The sequence below is a fragment of the Pituophis catenifer genome, unplaced genomic scaffold (assembly GCF_029215685.1).
Source record: "Pituophis catenifer annectens isolate HBS135680 unplaced genomic scaffold, rPitCat1.0.hap2 SCAF_5, whole genome shotgun sequence".
Lineage (NCBI taxonomy): Eukaryota > Metazoa > Chordata > Lepidosauria > Squamata > Colubridae > Pituophis > Pituophis catenifer.
Window position 1 is genome coordinate 22609685 of NW_027256885.1, and position 19445 is coordinate 22629129.

Genomic DNA, 19445 nt, shown 5'->3' on the forward strand with positions numbered 1-19445 from the left:
AGGGAGGCGGAACCGATGAGGTGGCCCCGCCCCAGGCGCCTGATGGATCCAGATAGGTTCCAGATGGAACCTATTTTTAGTTGTTTTAATCTGTATGGGCCAAATTATTTAATGTGTTTTTATATGGTTTTTTAAATTTTGTAGTATGTGTATTTTATCTTTTGGCTGTTCACCGCCCTGAGTCCTCCGGGAGTAGGGAGGTACCCTATTTTCCAGCATATAAGACGACTGGGCGTATAAGACGACCCCCGACTTTTCCTGTTAAAATATAGGGTTTGGGCTATACTCGCCATATAAGACTACCCCTCTTCCAATACACACCAAATAAAAATTAAAAAACATCAACTGGCTCACCCACAATGTAAAAGCAGCTGTGCTAGACCCAAAATGGCCCCTGCAACAAGCAGGAACCTCACACAGCCACAAAAAGCCCAAAAACCCAACTTTCACACTTTACACACACAAAATTCCACATACAGCTTTGTGAGATTTTGTGTGTTTGTGTAGTTAGAGTGAAACACTACAGAAACACACTAAATCTCAGAAAGCTGCACAAATATTATTTTATTTTATTTTATTTTAATTTTTATATGAAAACTAAATTTAAAACTTCCTAAACTTTAAATGGCTAGGTCTAAAAAAGAACAACTAAAAAAAACCCCAATTAACTATTTTTTTTTAAAGCTCCCAAAGGGGAAAAAAACTTACCCAATAGAACAGGGGTCTCCAACCTTGGCAACTTTAAGACTTGTAGACTTCAACTCCCAGAATTCCTCAGCCAGCTTTGTTTTGCTGGCTGAGGAATTCTGGGAGTTGAAGTCCACAACTCCCTGCCTGCTTGATTGCAGGCAGGGAGTGGCTTGCTGATGGAATGGATTCAGGCAAGTGAAGCAAGGCAAGCGTTGTGACTAGCAGCTAACGTAAGCAAGCTGGAGGGGGAAAACTTTTTTCCTTCTCCATGGCTCTGGCGATCCCAGCTGAGTTGCCTGATTAGCAGGCAAACTTGGATCATCAGAGCTTGGATTGCCAGAGCCATTTAAGGCTCGTCAGAGCCTTTCGGGCTGGTCTGCCTGGTTACAGGAGAACGACACCCAGCGTATAAGACGACCCCCGACTTTTGAGAAGATTTTCATGTGTTAAAAAGTCGTCTTATACGCCGGAAAATACGGTATATAAATCCAAAAATAAATAAAATAAATAAAATAATGCTGGAGAGCAGTTAGAGCCAAACTGTGAACCAGTTAAATATAAGGTGAGGAGTGGTGGAAAGCATCCCTGGAGAACAGCCAATCAAGCTGTGAACCAGCCAAAAATAAACTTAGGAGGAGTGGAGGAGACAGAGCTGGGAAGCAGTTAAAGCTAAACTGTGAACCAGCTAAATATAGGTTAGGAGCGGAGGGAAGCATCCCTGGAAAACAGCTGATTAAGCCGTTATCCAGCTAAAAATAAAACTAGGAGGAGCAGAGGAGAAAATGTTGGAGAGCAGTTAAAATCAACTGTGATTCAGCCAATAAATAAGGTTAGGAGTGGAGGAAAACATCTCTGGAAATCAGCTAACTAAATTGTAATCCAGTCAAAAACAAACCTAGGAGGAGTAAAGGAGATACTTTTGAATTAGTTGTAATGGAGAAGATGATTTAACTAGCAAAAACAAAATATTTTGGGTATAATAAAATATAGGTGTGGAATTTACTCCTCTCTTGAAATGTTTGCAAGAGAGGAGTAAAATATTCTATGTTGACCTTTAGATGCAATTTTGAAGAAATACTGATTTAATTTGGGTCTTTGAAGTAAGGAAAATATATGAAATACTGATTGCTAAAATGATAAATGAATATTATAAAAAGCTGTTTAGATTTGGAATTTAAGATTTAGGGTGATATATAATAGAATGTTAAATGTTAGAACAAAATGTTAGATTGAATGATAAAAATTGGGTTTAGATCTGTTTTTTCTTTTTCTTCTTTTTATCTTTTTTTCTTTCCTTTTTAAGATGTTAATGGATGAAATTTGGAATCTATACTTATTTTATACCGGACCAAACTTTTGCTCTAAAAAGATGGCATAGGGCCTAGCTATCTTCGAGACTGCCTACTGCCACTGACGACCTCCCACCGACCCGTGCGCTCCCACAGAGAGGGCCTCCTCGGGGTGCCATCAGCCAAACAATGCAGGCTGGTGACCCCCAGGGGGAGGGCCTTCTCTGTGGGGGCACCTACCCTCTGGAATCAGTTGCCCCCTGAGATAAGGAGAATCCATGACCTCAGTGCCTTCCGCCGTGCCCTTAAAACTTTCTTTTTTCAACAAGCCGGGCTGGCTTAATTTCTTTTTAAGGGTTTTTTAATTGTTCTGTTTTGCTTATCGTTTTAATTAATGGGGCCAAATCTATATATATTTTTAAATGTGTTTTAATATTTGTATTTGATGTTTTTATCTGGCTGTTCACCGCCCTGAGTCCTCAGGGAGAAGGGCGGTATACAAATTCAAAAATAAAATAAAATAAAATAAAATAAAATAAATATGTTTTTATGTTTAAAAATGAATAATTTTTTTTCAAAAAAAACCAACAAATTGTCAATGGGTTTTAATTCGAATTGTTTTAAATTTGGGCCAAAGTTATGTAATTCTTTTAATAATTTTAAATTTTGTATTGGTATGTGTTTTAGTTCTGGCTGTGCACCGCCCTGAGTCCACTAGGAGAAGGGCAGTATACAAATTGAATAAAATAAAATAAACAAAAAAATAAACAACAACATTGAAGTTTACACAAAACCCCCACACACAGATCAATATTTACATTTTGATTCCCACCACCCACTAGAGCACAAAATGGGAGTCATCAGAACCCTACACCACTGAGCTGAAGGCCTACCTACCAGCAAAGATGGGAAAGAAAAATAACTAAAACACATAAAGGAAGCCCTCAGAGCATGTGGCTATCCCAAGTGGCAAATCTCCTCGACACACATGTGATGAACCTGATGGCAAGAACCTTACCCATGCAGGGAAGGGATGTTAAAGAATACATCTGGATTCAGCAACAAAGCACGGTGGAGGGGGGTGCACGTCTAGGAAACACATTGATGGTGATAAGTGATGGACGGTATAGGAAAGAGGAAACCAAGGGGGGGGGGAAACCCAGGCACTCTGAAGCAAAAGCGGCAACGACAGCTGATGACATCATTCACTGCCATTCTCAGCCTTCGAATGGGAGGGGCGGGAGCTGGTGGTATATTCAAAGATGCTACAGCTGTAAACTCATTTACAACGCCTATAAAACCACAGCAATTGAGCAGCCAGCTAACTCCGTCTTTGAGCTGAAGTCACAGCGCCAGTGTTTTCTGTAAGACCGTCGTGTTAACCGAGATTAAACCCTGGGTTGTATTAGCCAATTCCGTGTGTGTGTTGTGCTTTACCCAGCTTCGGACAGACGGTTCCTGGAATGCTGATAGAAAGACAGAGTTCCTCGTGATTTCTTTGCTCTCCATTGGGGCGGAACGACGACAGGCAGCTGATAGGAGCGATGGCAGAAGGGGCAACGGACGGAGCATCTATGCCGGACTTGGAGGTGCTGGAGGGGGCTGAGAAGACAGAGGAAGGTGCGGAAGGGACGGTGGAGTGTGAATTGCCGGTAGTTCGCCCTAAACAGCGAGTGGCCCAAGCAGAAGAGAAGAAAGGGGCCCCACCCCGGCTGCAAGCTACTTTTGATGGGAACTCTGAACGTGTAGCCCTTTTTCTCAGTCAGGTGATAAGTCATATGGACACCTATGGGCATTTTTACCCCTCTCAATGGGCAAGAGTAGTAGCTGTTACTACGGTCTTGACGGGTGAAGCAGCAGACTGGGTGGCTGGCTTGCATAATAAACACGCTAGGGAGTTAGCTGACCTTGGGCCTTTCTTGGAGGCCCTTCGTAGACGGTTTGAAGATGATGCCTGTGCCCAGGCTGCTACCGAGGGGGAGTTGATGTCGTTGAGATAAAGGAGCCGTGCAGCGAAGGACTACATACAGGAGTTCCGCAAAATAGCTGGACGATTGAGAGGCTGGCCCGAACGCATGTTAGTGCATCAGTTCCACATGGGCCTCGATAGGGAATTACGGCAAGCCTGTGTGTACCGAGGATTGGGGACCAGTTTAGCGGAATGGTATAGGTCTGCAGCAGAGCTTGACATCGGCTTGAAAGAGTTTCGTCCCAACGTGGAAAAGCCAACCCAACCCCGTAGACTGCCGGAGAGACCACCAGCAGGGCAGAGGGTGGGTAGACCCTACATACCGATGAATATCAAGCCAGCAAGCAATCAACAACACACATTTTGCTGTTTTTGATGTGACCAGGAGGGTCATCGAGCAGTTGACTGTCCCCTTCCCCCCATTCGGGTGTCAACCCCACAAGCAGCAGTGCCAGGGAGATGACCAAAGCCACAAGCACAAGTGACCCAGGAGAGGTCTCGAATAGCGGCCCAATCATCGGGCATTGAGCCGGAGGTACGTGAGGGAGGCGGTTACCGTTCTGGACCAGCCCGATTACCAACCCAGATGGAAGCTGCAGAGGAAGAAGAGGAGGCACAAGACCCTATGGTATGTGCTCCCATATGTCCTTTCATAATCCTGATGATGTTAAAAAATACCCAAATGGGTAAGGAGGTACAACAGGGAGCATTAATAGACACCGGGTGTACACGTTGTTTGTTAAGGCGGTCGATAGCAGATAACCTGGGTCTTCGTATTGTTCAGTTGCGAAAGCCCATAGTGTTTGAACAAATGGACAGCTCAGTACTAGGAGGACAGCCAGCCACCCATGTCACTGAACCAGTACGACTTGAATTCAGACAACATTGGGAATTAATACGGTTTGTAGTGGTTGGAGCTATGATTGAGCCCCTCATTTTGGGACTCTCCTGGCTGGATAAATGGAAACCCACTATTTGGTGGGAGGATGGGTATCGTAAAGTAAGGATTGCAGTGGGTCCTGAACACTTGGAGAGTACTCACGGAGCGGTTGGGAAGGAAATGCCTCTGCCACTTCCAGTAGGGGTTCCAGATATATACAGGGATTTGGTGCGAGTATTCAGTGAGAAGGAGTGTGAGTTCCTTCCACCTCATCGCAACACTGACTGTGCCATAGAATTAAAACTGGGTGCCAGGCTTCCAAAGCCATCGATGTATTCGGTGGCCCCTCATGAACTGAAAGAGTTAAGAAGCTTTATTGATAAAAACCTCGCCAGAGGGTTTATTAAACCCAGTAGGTCTCATATGGCGGCACCAGTATTATTCAAGGAAAAGAAAGATGGTGGGTTGCGATTATGCATTGATTTTAGAGACTTGAATGCTGTTTGCATGGAGCCGCTATATCCATTACCACTCATGACCGATTTGATGGCGGCCTTAGCAACTAGTAAGATTTTTACCAAACTAGACCTAAGAGAGGCATATTACAGGGTCCGTATCCGTGAAGGTGATGAGTGGAAGACCACCTTTAACTGTCCTCTCGGCAGTTATATGTTTCAGGTGATGCCGTTCGGTCTGCAGGGCGCCCCTGCTGTTTTTATGCAGCTTATCAACGAAGTGCTCCATGACCATTTGTATCGGGGCATTCTTGTTTATTTAGATGATATCTTAATTTATTCTAATACGATGGAGGAACACGTACACCTAGTAAGACAAGTCCTGACTAAATTATTGAGGGCTCGACTGTTTGTGAAACTGTCAAAATGCGAGTTTCACAAAAGAGAAATCTATTATTTGGGCTTTAGGATTACAGGTAAAGGTATAGAAATGGATCCCAACAAGGTTAGAGCAGTGTTGGAGTGGCAAGCACCGAGAACCCGGAAGCAGTTACAAAGCTTTCTGGGTTTTGCCAATTTTTACAGGCAATTTATTCCATCTTTTGCCCAAATAGCTTTACCTCTGACTGATCTTTTGCGAACCAAACATTCCAAACCAGGAAAACCAAACCCAAAGCAGATCATAGAATGGACACAGGCCTGTCAAATAGCATTCGAACAGTTAAAATCCTTATTCGCCCGAGAACCTATCCTGAAACATCCTGACACGTCACAGCCGTTCGTGTTGCAGGCCGATGCCAGTGACGTAGCGGTAGGAGCAGTATTATTACAGAAAGATAACCAGGGGGTGCTTCACCCCTGTGCGTATACCTCCCGAAAATTAACAACCACAGAACGGAATTGGACTGTATGGGAAAAGGAGGCTTATGCCATCAAATGGGCACTCCAGACCTGGAGACATCTTCTAGAGGGCACTAACATACAGTCCGAAGTCTGGACCAATCATAAAAACTTGGAAGCCCTCCATACTCCCCGTAGATTGTCACCAAAACAAATCAGATGGGCACAGTATTTTCGTCGTTTTACATTTAGGTTGAAGGTAGTGCCAGGGGGAAAGAATTATTTGGCTGACGCCCTATCCCGTATGCCTCAATATGAGAGTAAAAGAGATAATACAACACAAGCTCTAATACCCCACCCCCGACAAATTGGACATCAGTTAAGAGATCGTGGTCTTGGGAGGTCTCCATGGATAGATGACTTAAAGCAGGAATTGTCAACCGATAGCTGGCTTACAAATCATCAAACATTAATAACACATAGGGGAGGGCTCGCTTGGAGAGGCGATAAATTATATATCCCGTCCGCTCTAAGGGATAAAGTGCTAAAGCAGTGTCACGATGTGAAAACTGCAGGGCACTTTGGCTTTGTAAAAACATTGCATCTGGCATGTCGGCAGTTTTGGTGGCCAAAGATGCGGTCTCAAATAGAAGCCTATGTATGGGGTTGTTCCATATGTGCACAAACTAAACTGGCCCCAGGTAAACCCTTCGGTCTTCTCCAAGAAGTAGCAGATCCACAGCATCCATGGGATGAGGTAGCAATGGACTTTATCGTCGAACTACCAAAGAGTGATGGGTGTACGGTTATATGGACCATACTTGATCTGTTTTCAAAACAGGCGCATTTTGTACCATGTAAAGGCTTACCTTCAGTGAGGCATCTAGCAAAACTATTTGTACAACATGTGTACCGCATACATGGTGCACCCAAAAGAATCATATCAGATAGGGGACCCCAATTCACCGCTCGCTTTTGGAGAGCATTTTTGCAACGGATAGGTACCAATCAGGGACTTAGTTCCGCCTTTCACCCGAGCACTAATAGGGCAGTCGAACGGGCCAATGCTATGATAGAAAGATATTTACGATCATACGTCTCATGCCAGCAAAACGATTGGGTCGACCTTCTTCCATTTGCGGAAGCAGCATACAATAACACTATACACAGTAGTATAGGGTACACACCTTTCCAAGTAGTATCGGGTAAAGAATTTCCTGCCATTCCCGAACTAGATAGCCAAGTACCGAACCAATACAAACCCCCTGATTGGATAGAAAAAATAAATAGAAACTGGCCACACATAAAAATTGCTTTAACCAAGGCATCCAAAGAATATAAAAAATATGCTGATAAAAGGAGATGTGATACCCCACCCTTCCGGGTGGGAGATAGAGTATATTTGTCCACCAAATATATTAAACTGCAAATACCAAGTAGGAAACTGGGTCCGAAGTATATAGGCCCTTTCACTATTATTAAAATAATAAACCCAGTAACAGTACAGTTAAAACTACCACCTTTGTTAAGTTGAATACACCCCGTATTCCATAGTAGCCTCCTTAAACCAGCAAATAACATACGGATAACAGCTAATTGTCCAGGACCTATAACAGGTAACACGTATGAGGTGGAAACAATACTTGATTCAAAAATAAGGCATGGAACACTTAGATATTTAGTGAGATGGAAAGGATATCCTGATACAGATGTGTCATGGGTACGTAGTGAGGACCTAAACGCTCCACGATTGTTAAAACAATTTCATAGAAAGCACCCAGACAAACCAGGAAATGCGGCAGGTAACAGATAATCAATGTCTTTGTTCTCACCCCTGCAGAAGGAAACCTGGTAGGGGGGGCAGCATGTCGAGTAGCAAATCTCCTCAACACACACGTGATGAACCTGATGGCAAGAACCTTACCCATGCAGGGAAGGGATGTTCAAGAATACATCTGGATTCAGGAACAAAGCACGGTGGAGGGGGGTGCACGTCTAGGAAACACATTGATGGTGATAGGTGACGGACGGTATAGGAAAGAGGAAACCAAGGGGGTGGGAAACCCAGGCACTCTGAAGCAAAAGCGGCAACGACAGCTGATGACATCATTCACTGGCATTCTCAGCCTTCGAATGGGAGGGGCGGGAGCTGGCGGTATATTCAAAGATGCTACAGCTGTAAACTCATTTACAACACCTATAAAACCACAGCAATTGAGCAGCCAGCTAACTCCGTCTTTGAGCTGAAGTCACAGCGCCAGCGTTTTCTGTAAGACTGTCGTGTTAACCGAGATTAAACCCTGGGTTGTATTAGCCAATTCCGTGTGTGTGTTGTACTTTACCCAGCTTCGGACAGACAGTTCCTGGAACACTGAGACCTTCATCAAATCTCAAAAAAGACCCTACAGGAGCTCCTCCATAACAGACAGCGAAGAGAACAATAAATGAAGCAACATTGTCATTCCATATGTAGGAATATCGGAAAAGCTCAGGAGGATCTTCAGCCAACACAACATACGTGCACACTTCAAACCCAAGAATACACTAAGGCAGAAGCTTGTCCACCCCAAGGATAAAACACCCAGACACAAACTGAGCAATGTGGTATATGCAGTACAATGCAGTTGAGCCATGTGCAGATCTGTACATTGGGGAAACAAAACAACCATTTCATAAACGCATGGCACAACATAGGAGAACAACCCCATCAGGACTAGATTCAGCAGTCTATCTGCATTTAAAAAACAAAGGCCACTTTTGAAGACAGCAAACTCCACATGAATGTTTTGCCAAGGATGTTGTTTTTATTTCAAAATCTACCTATTATGACAACTGATTTACCCTTTAACAACGGGGAAAGGACATCTCTTAAGTTTATGTGGAAAGGCAAAAAACCAAGAATTAAATAAAATTGCTTCAAGATGCCAATAAAAGAGGGGGGTCTTGCCCAACCTGAAATTATACTTTGAAGCATACTGTTTGGTTTGGATAAAAGAATGGTTAACTTTAAAAAACAAAAGGCTATTGGAATTAGAAGGTCATGAAGCTTCTTCACTTCTTTTAGGGATGGCAGATGAACAGGTGGAAAGAAAACATGGGGCTTTGTTTTTATATATGACATTGGCTGCAAGAGAACTATATACTTACAATGGAAGAATGGATTTTGAAACTAATGAAGCTAGCTGAGATGGTGAAATAGACTGCTTTGCTTAGAGACAGCAGCTTGACTATTTTTTGTGACTTGGAGGCCACTATTAGATTTCTTACAAGATAAGGAGAAAAATCAACTTTGGACTTTGGGATTTGAGGATTAGATCTGATCTGACTAGAAAAATATTGTGTTTTAAATATATAGTTACTCATATTTGACAATTGATTGTTTTGAGTTTAAAATCAAGAGAATATAATATGAATATTGATTTTTAGAATGTTTATTATTAGTATTTTAAGATGGTTTAAATATAAATTAGTCATTTAGAGAGAGGTTCTTGTATTATTATCTGTAGGTGTAAGGTACAAAAGTTTAAGGTCACTTTTGTACATGTAATTTCTGTCAATATTTCATTTTTCCAATCTAAACTATGTTTTAATTATATGTTTATAAACAGTCGGGCTGAAAATTTGTACACTGAACTCAGTGGTGGGATTCCATTTTTTTAACAACCGGTTCTGTGGGCGTGGCTTAGTTGGGGTGTGTGGCTTGGTGGTCATGTGACCGGGGTGTGTGTGGCTAGCTGGTCATGTGACCGGGTGGGCGTGGCTAGCTGGTCATGTGACCGGGTGGGCGTGGCTATGTACATAGGGACTCAGAGGGCTGAAAAAAGTCATTTCTGACTGGTCCTCGCACTTATGACCATCCTCACATTTATGCCCGTTGCAGCATTCTTAACAACCGTGTCAGTCATTTCACCACTACTTCTCTTCACCACTGTGACAAGATAGGGAGCAAAACGTAAAATGTGAGGACAGTCGTAAGTTCGAGAAGTGGTCAAAAGTGCGAGGACCAGTCAAAAATAACTTTTTCAGCCCTCTGAGTAATCCATATGCACAAAAGGATACAGCAATAGAGAGGGGTGAAGGAAGGAGAAGAGAGATGGAAGAAAGAAGGAGAGAGAGGGAAGGAAGAGAAGGGAGGAAGGAAGGAAAGGGAAATTAGAGTAGGAGTGAGGGTAAGAGAGGGAGGAAGAGAGGAGGAGAAGGAGAAAGGAAGAGGAAGTAGGGAGGAGAAGAAGAGGGGGGGAGAAAGTAAGAAGGAAAGAAAAGAAAAGAAAAGAGAGAGGTGGTATGTTTGAGGAGAAAGATTGCTGTACAGTAAAAAAAATGAAATGGAAGAAAGGCAACCCCAAACAAATATAAAGATATTAAGATAAAGAATGAATTGTTAAACTTTAAAGAATAAAAGAGAACAAATATGAATAAATAGCAATAATTAGAAACACACATACAAACATACAATTAATTTTCTTTGAACAGAGTATTTGGCCGGTTCACAAATTTAAACAGTGTTTAGTCATTTCAATTAAATTTACAATTTCTATATTTCCTTTTTGCCATATTTATTCCTTATCTATTTTTTTAAAAAACCAATATTACCCTTCATCCTCATCTCTAATCTTAATCAAATTCAATTTTTCCCTTCTATTCTATATTATACCCCTTCCCATTGTCATCTATTTTTATATCCATCCTCACATTGGTTAATTATGTAATATTACAGTTGTTTAATATAAATTCAACATTTTAATATAAATCAATTAGTTATATAACTATCATTTTGTATATTAATCAATATGAACATGAATATTCCAATTATTTCCATGCAATCCAATTTCTTACAAATCAATTAATTATATTTACCAATAATAATAAACCAAATAATTTCCCCCCTATATTCCTCCAAACCACAACTTAACCATTTCTGCTTTCAACACAATATACAATTAATAGTATCTCAATTATTACAATTCCCTAGTTAAATAGAGCTTTTTTTCTTTTGTGTTTTAAAATCTTGAACTCTCCTCTTTTTCCCTAAATTTCCCATTGTTTGCACCTACCTTTTTTGGTGAGGAAAAAGAAAATAAATCTGCCTGCCTAATTTTCCAACGTTGCAACAAAGAGCAAAGCCAACAGCCTGCTTTACTTTCAGTTTCGTTTTTCAGCATAACTAGGGGGAAAAAAAATCTGCTCCAGCAATTTACCTCTTTGCAGCTAGCAACAGAACAGAGCCCTGCGCAAAACAGCTGAGAGCAAATCAGCTGAGAGTCGGGAGGCCGATCTAATCAACCGGCTAATTAGCCTATGCTGAAGCTCCGCGGGCCAATAAAATTACAAAAAAACACCGAACCGTTTGTTAAATTGCTGGCTCGCCCGTCCCTCGCCCACCACTATTTATTGGCAATAAATAGTGGTGCGGAGGGGTGGGGCAAGGGGCGGGGCGAGCCAGCAATTTAACAAACGGTTTGGCCGAACCGCCTAGAACCGGCAGAATCCCACCACTGACTGAACTTCTGTGTAGTTTTTGTTAATATATTTTGTGCATTTTCAGTAACATGCATGTTTTCACATACATGTGTCCTTTACATGTATTTTACAAAATATTTATATAATAGTTAAGGAACTGTCAATATGCACAATCTCCCATTTCCACAGAAATAATGAAAGGTAACTGTCTATGGAGATACTCAGTCAACCAGGTCATGGTTGTCCCAAAGGTGCTTTTTCAAAGGTGCTTTTTCATGGCACAACATAAGAGAACAACTCCATCAGGACAAGATTCAGCAGTCCATCTGCATTTGAAAGACAAAGGTCACTCTTTGAAGACAGCAAACCCACATTCTGGACAGAGAGGACCACTGGTTTGAAAGAGGGAACAAAGAGGCCATCTACATTAAGATTGAACAGCCCTCTCTCAACAGAGGGGGAGGGATACAACACCACTTATCTCTTGTTTACAACACAGTCCTTTCAGCAGTTCCAAGAAGGTTCCACACCCATCTGCACTATTCAGGTGACCCTGAGGGCACAGATAAACCTCCAAGTGGCCTCAAAGATTCTTAGAAAGAGGGCTAATGACCACATGATAGCAAGGAATATAAATCCTTCCATTCTCCACCATCCAGTCAGAACTGAAGAAACTTCTTGGATGAGAAGCAAAATGTCTTCAAGGAAAAACAAAGTCCAGTTGCCTTTTGAAAAAGCACCTTAGGGACAATGAAAGGTAAAAACATCATTACTTAGCCTAAAAACAAACCACAGTACATGATATTATATATACCTGAAAAGAAGGAAATATTTTTCAACAAATAATTACCTATGACTGGATGATAAGGGTTGGAAGGGGACAAGCATGCTAACTGTACTCTTCTCCTGCTACCCTTCTTTTGTATAGGATGGGATTCTGCAATAGACGGCTTCTACTATCCTTGGGATTTTCCTTGTGAATGGAGTCTCAGAAAAATGAGAATCTTCAACTGATGAAGAATCCCTAGCACTAGTCATGTAAATGTGCTGGAGAATGAGAGGTGCAAACTAACATGGTGACTGAACCAGATTAGGTCCTATAGTAGTGAGAGATAGCAGCCTAAAGACTAACTCATTGTGAGAAAAAAAAAATCTGAAATTCAGTTTAGCACACCTATTTTCCATTTTATACTTCCAGAATCATTCACCCTCTTCCACCAAAATACACTGTTTCTTGAAAACCCGTCCAGTGATGCTGTACTACCTCTGTGCCTTGCTCCTTGGTAAAATGACAGACCATCTGTATTGTAAGAGGTCATTAGGAGTTACATGTGTCTCTCATCCTACATAGGATAGAGAAATCTTCCCTGTATTTATCAGAGAAATCTTGCATATACACCTAAGTATCCCACTGAATTTACTTTGATATCCAGTAAACATCCATATATGCTTAGTTATCTTTAGAGTAGCACAATCACGGTGATAAATTAATACTATATGGGTAGTCCTTGATTTGCAACCATTTATTTAGCAGCTGTTCAAAGTTACAACATTGAAAAAAGTGACTTATCACTTTTATGATTGTTGCACCATCCCCATAGACACATGATCAAAATTTGGGCACCTGGCAACCGGCATGTATTTATGACAGTTGCACTGTCCCAGGGACATGTGATCACTATTTGTGACCTTCCTAGCTGGCTTCTGACCAGCAAAGTCAATGCGGGAACCTGGATTTGCTTAATGACCACACAATTCACTTAACAACTGCAGTGATTCACCTAACAACCATGGCCAAAAATGTTAAGTCTGGCACAACTCACTTAACAATCACCTTTCTTAGCAATGAAAATTCTGGTCCCAATTGTGGTCGTAAGTTGAGGACTACCTGTACTGGTTCTACTTATTATTTTATTCTGTTGATCCTAGAATGTAAATTCTCTATCAAGCTATACGTACCTCAGCTTCAGAGTCTTTTAGTTTCTGAACTTTTTCTTTGACCTTCATTTCAAATACCTGCTCCATTTCCATTTCCATTTTCTTCATTTTTGCTACATGCTCTCTCCTTTCTTCTTCCATTTGTGCCAGAGGGCTTCTGCAATAAATCAGAATAGATGACTATATTCAGTTTTATTTTGCAAATGCTTAATTGGTGAAAAGCATTACAGACAACAATCAAGCAACATTCTAATGAAAAGTAACCCAGAGTTAAGAGGTGGCTAAGAAACAAGATTCAAATGCTCATATTATTTTCTTCTATACTGAAAAATAATATGAAAATCTAGTTTTCAAAGAGAATGAAATCATGTGCTGCTCCGTTTACAGTAGTATAAGAAAAACAATAATTCTAAACAGTTAAATATATTATGCTGTGTGAGTGGGTTTCAATACCATAGATACATGATGGACATCCTTAAGAAATAGCATATTCTGAAATAATCTATCCTTCTATCGTCCTTCAGTTCTAAACCTTCTTTTTGTTCTTTCATATATCTTAACATACATACATACATACATACATACATACATACATACATACATACATATATATATATATACACACACACTATTATTCCCCTCTTATTTCTATCTCTATTTTAACTTTTTTTTCCTTTCCCATATTGCTATAATATTCAAAGATGTGTTTTTTAAAATTCATATTTCCCTTAAATAACTCTTCACAGCGATTTATATCAAAATTTCATCCTTCATTCTTTCATTATTCAATGTCTCAGTAGACACTTCTAGTACCAATCACAATCGTTTATACATTTAAAGTACATCTATTCATGTTCTTTCCGATCCTTCAATCCATATAATTCTACTGTTACTACACATGTTTACATTAAAATATATTCTTTCAGTTTCAGTTTACTTTATTTATTTAATTTATTTATTTATTTATTTATTTATTTGTTCAACTTGTATGCCGCCTTTCTACGAAGACTCAAGGCGGCTTACAATGCATTTAAAAACCATATATAAAAACATTAAAAATTAAAACATTAAAAACAATTAAAACCCATTCACACCATTCATGGCTGGATCTCGCCAGATCGCAACAGCGAGATCAATGGCCCCAGGCCTGCCAGAAAAGCCAGGTCTTCACCGCTTTTCAGAAGGCCAATAGGGTGGGGATGGTCCGGATCTCAGGAGGTAACTGGTTCCAGAGAGCTGGGGCAGCCACAGAGAAGGCCCTTCCCCGCAGGCCCGCCAGCTGGCACTGTTTAGCTGACGGGACCTGGAGGAGACCAACTCTGTGGGATTTTACCGGTCGCTGGGAGCTATGCGGTAGAAGGTGGTCTCGAAGATAACCTGGCCCTGAGCCATGTAGGGCTTTAAAGGTAATAACCAACACCTTGAATTGTGACCGGAGACCAATAGGGAGCCAGTGCAGCTCGCGGAGAATTGGTGTAATGTGGGTGTACCTAGGTGCACCCACAACAGCTTGCGCGGCTGCGTTCTGGACCAACTGTAGTCTCCGAACACTTTTCAAGGGTAGCCCCATGTAGAGCGCGTTGCAATAATCTAACCGTGAGGTGACAAGGGCATGAGTGACTGTGAGGAGACCCTCCTGATCCAAATAGGGTCGCAATTGGTGCACCAGGCGAACCTGTGCAAAGGTCCCCCTAGCCACAGCTGACAGATGTTGCTCTAATCTTAGCTGTGAGTCTAGGAGGACACCCAAATTGCAAGCCCGTTTTGATTATTGATTAGCCCTTGGGCCATATCAAAGTGCAGAGTTCCAGACACAAATTATTACTAAAATCTGATAAAAACAATTTAAAATGGAATTGGATAAAATACAATTCAAAATGAAATTGGAAGAAAATACGATTTAAAATGAAATTGGAAGAAAATACTGTTTAAAATGATAGCTTTGATTAGCCTATAGGCCATATCAAAGCACAAGGTGCAAACACATATCGCCAATAAAATCTTATACAAACAATATAAAATAGGAGTAGGGTAAAATACAAGAGTTATAGGATAAGATATAATATAATTTAATACATAAATATATAAAATAGAATAAAATGACATAAAATTATATTTCAATGTCACCCTTACAATCTACCCCAATCAGTCCCACGTTGTTGTGGCCCCGCCCTCTGAGCCTGTCCCATCGGAGGAAGAAAGCTCCGAGCATGAGGAAGAGGAGTCAGCCAGGCCTCCCTCTCCAGGCCCCTCCCCTCTGGCATTGTCTCAAGTGCCGGCCGAGGGAGAGGAGACAGCTGATTCGAGTCAAAGTGATAATGACACATCATTCCTGGACGCACGCCTCCGAAGGCGTGATAAACGTTTGCAGCAGCTTGGGAGGCGTGCTAGGGATTAGAACTGAGTCACTGGACCACACCCCAGAGACCACACCCCAGAGACTATATAATAGAGAGTGGTGGTCAAGGATCTTTTGTGACGAACAAAGCAAAACCTTGGACAGTCACTAAAGCCTCGTCCGGAACTGCTGGGAGGAATATTATTTCTGTTTGGACTTTCTTGAACGTTCGTATCTTATCTGTCTGTTTGTGAAAATAAAGTAACTTGGCAGACGGTGTGTCTATCGCTGCCAAGTCGGAGATAAGAACTGGGTGCGTTCCAAAGTGTTTCCTTAACCCTCGACTGGCTGTGTGTGTGTGTGTGGGGACGGGGACAGATCACACGTATGCAGATCTCAACTGAACCATTTTGTTTAAGTACTGTGCTGTGTTAAATGTTATTTTCAGGTTCTGGCCGCACATAAAGTAAGTTGTTTTGATACGGGGATCCCAATGGGTCATTTGTTTGCTATATGGACCAAGGTACCTGTCTCTCACCCCCTTATGCAAGCAACAGTCAAATAGGATGTGAGCCAGGTCTTCTACCTCTGCCGCTCCGCAAATGCAGAGGCACTCATTGTAGGGTATAGAATGGAATCTCCCATATCTGACCATTGTGTCAAGCTGCTCGAATCTCGCTCGCCCAAATATCTCCCTAAAATGTTTTGGCAGTTGTAACTTCAAATAGCTGTCTACTTGAAAAGTACGTTTGTATTTGCTCAGCCATTTCAAGTTACCCACCTTACTAAGGATAGCTATATCATTTTGTGCTTCTATATCCTTAATTCTTTGGGCAGCTCTTTTTTGGAATTGTTCTCCTGTTACAGAAGAGACAGGAAGGCCACAGCTTCTTACAAAATTTGTTAGTTTGGTGATCCAGGAGATTTGTGATCGTAATATTATTTGCTCTAGTAGACATAACTTGGGGAGTCTATCAGTCTCCATTTCACTGACTTTGCACCAGTAGTTATATGCTCTAATTTTGGATAGTGCATGAATTGTATGAATTCCCAGTTCAGCTCTAACTGCTGCAGCATATGTTCTTGAATCTACACCCCAAATACGTCTCAAATGCTGGGACTGTGTTTGTTCTGGGACTGTGGTTGAATATAGACCCCAAACCAGTGGTGGGTTGCTCCCGGTTCGCACCAGTTCGCAAGAACTGGTAGTAAAAATTTGTAGTAGTTCGGAGAACCGGTAATAACACTGGCTGGCCATGCCCCCGAACCGGTCCCCCGCCCGGTCACCGCTCACTTACCCCACCCACCTCATCAGAGGCTTTTTTTTTTACTTTTAAAAGCATCTTTTCTACAACCTCTTCGGCCAAAAAAATGCTTTTAAAAGTTAAAAAAAAAGCCTCTGATGATCGCGCAGCTCAGCTGGGATTGTCAGAGGCTTTTAAAAGCATTTTTTCTACAACCTCTTCAGCCAAAGAGGTTGCAGGAAAAAAATGCTTTTAAAAGCCTCTGACAATCCTAGCTGAGTTGCCTGATCGTCAGAGGCTTCTAAAATAATTTTTTCTTGCAACCTCTTTGGCCGAAGAGGTTGTAGAAAAAATGCTTTTAAAAGCCTCTGACAATCCCAGCTGAGTTGCCTGATCGTCAGAGGCTTCTAAAATAATTTTTTCCTGCAACCTCTTAAGGTTGTAGAAAAAATGCTTTTAAAAGTAAAAAAAAAAAAAGTTGACCACGCCCACCCAGTTCCATGCGCCAGCCATGCAAGTGCACACCCAACCTGCCACTGATGAATGACAAATTAAATAAATGGTGTGTGCTTGCGCGGCTGGAACAGGGCAGCGATGGCGGCGGCACATTCAAGAAGGGGAGCGGCTCCGGTAACTTTCACTTGCAAGAAGCCTGTAGCCACTGCATCTTTCGCTGCTTGCCTTCCCTGGCAGCCAGCCGTGGGAGGAAGGTAAGGACGCGCCGCGTGGCGAAGAGAGAGCGGGCGGCGGCTCCAGGGCAAGGCCGGAGTTGGGGAATGGTGCATTCCCCGACCTGGTCGAGGTGGGCGGCAAGCGGGTGGCGGCTCCAGGGCCTCGGGGAATGGCGCGTCCCTGGGCCCCGGCCCTCGACCTAAGGCGAAGGGAGAGAGGGCGGCAATCAGGCGGTGGCTCCAGGGCAAGGCTGGAGTCAGGGAATGGTGCATTCCCTGACCCGGTCAAGGTGGGTGGCGAGTGGGTGGTGGCTCCGGGGTCTCGGGGAATGGTGCATCCCTGAGCCCTGGGCCCCGACCCAAGACGAAGGGCGAGCGGGCGGCATGCATTGCTGACCTTTGGTGAGCTGAGCAGGCGAAGCGACTGGCGAGGTGAGTAGCTGGGTCGTGTGGCAAAGGGAACTTATATAGGGTGGGGCTGGGTGGGTGGGCCTAGCAGTTGGAAACCCAAGCGGCTGGAAGCAGCAAGCGAGTCAGAAATGGCGAGCGGCTGAATGGACGACCAGGCGGGCGTGGGCAGGGCCACCAGGGATGATTGCTACCAGTTCGGCAAACCAATGCCTGTTCTGCCCCAGCTATGGAACCCAAAGAATGCAGCACACACAAAGTCCGTTCAAACCTTAATTTACTGAATAATCCAGTCTTTTACAACAACGGCTGTTAATTAATTGCATTAACAATTACACCTGACAGCCACCAAGAATTCAAAAAATAATAACTGAAAATTTACTATGGTTGGCAGAATGCCCAGAAGCAATTTGCAGAAAGCTGATAAGATAAGCAAGACAAGACACGAAGGTATGTGAACTAAGTTGTTCCCTGCAAATTGCTTCAGTCGGCGTTTCTCCTCAAATAGGCTAAGGGAGTGGCCAATTAGCCCCAAGCCTTACTCTCGAGAAGACCTCCTCCTAAGGAGCCACTCCTGCCTTTTGGCAGCTCTGCGCGCCCGTGCATCGAGAAGAGGCTCCTCCTCTTCATCCTCTTCACTTAAGGGAGCTTCTGGAGGTTCTGAAGGCCCTGGCTGAATCTCCGCCTCTGGCACCACATCTTCTCCAGCCTCCTCATTGTCCGATTCGAGTGCCAGCTGCACAGGCTGCTGGCACAGCACCACACCAGCCTCCTCGCTGTCTGAATCAGCTACTAGCTACACAGGCTGTGAACGGGCCACAACAATGCCAATCGTCCCTACCGGTTCTCCCGAACTGGTCCAAACTGGCAGGATTTCTCCCCTGGCTTCACAGTGCTTTACAGCCCTCTCTGTATAGGGTGCTGGTGCCTGTGTTGTAGCTCCCGGTGGTGGAGGGGTTGGTATCCCCAATGCTTGGAACTTCTACCTCAGTTGCTCTACTGCTGGGCTGGGGCTGAGGAGCTTTCACTTGGTCGGATCTTCCCACTCGACAGCCTGCTGTGCTTTTCCACGGCCTGCCCGGAACACATTCACTCCAGGGGGAATCTCCTCAAAATCCCCAACGCTTCCAACTCCCCAGGACCACTGGTCTCTCGGGCCCCAGGGAGTCTCCCTGGGTTGCTCCTCCGGAATGGGGGTTGGTACTGCCTGCCTTCAGGTGGGCTTCCGTAGCTGGACTGGCTTGGCCTCCCTGTGGTGTCCCT

The 19445-nt window shown here is 43.0% G+C and overlaps 1 protein-coding gene across 1 annotated transcript in view; it reads right to left on the bottom strand.

The window, feature by feature from the left end:
• Nucleotides 1–19445, bottom strand: part of SEPTIN7 (septin 7) — a 469639-nt gene that overhangs the window by 59668 nt on the left and 390526 nt on the right. The window contains exon 11 of the mRNA XM_070944651.1: nucleotides 13543–13678. Coding sequence (XP_070800752.1) covers nucleotides 13543–13678 — 136 coding nt within the window. The remainder of the gene's footprint in view (nucleotides 1–13542; nucleotides 13679–19445) is intronic.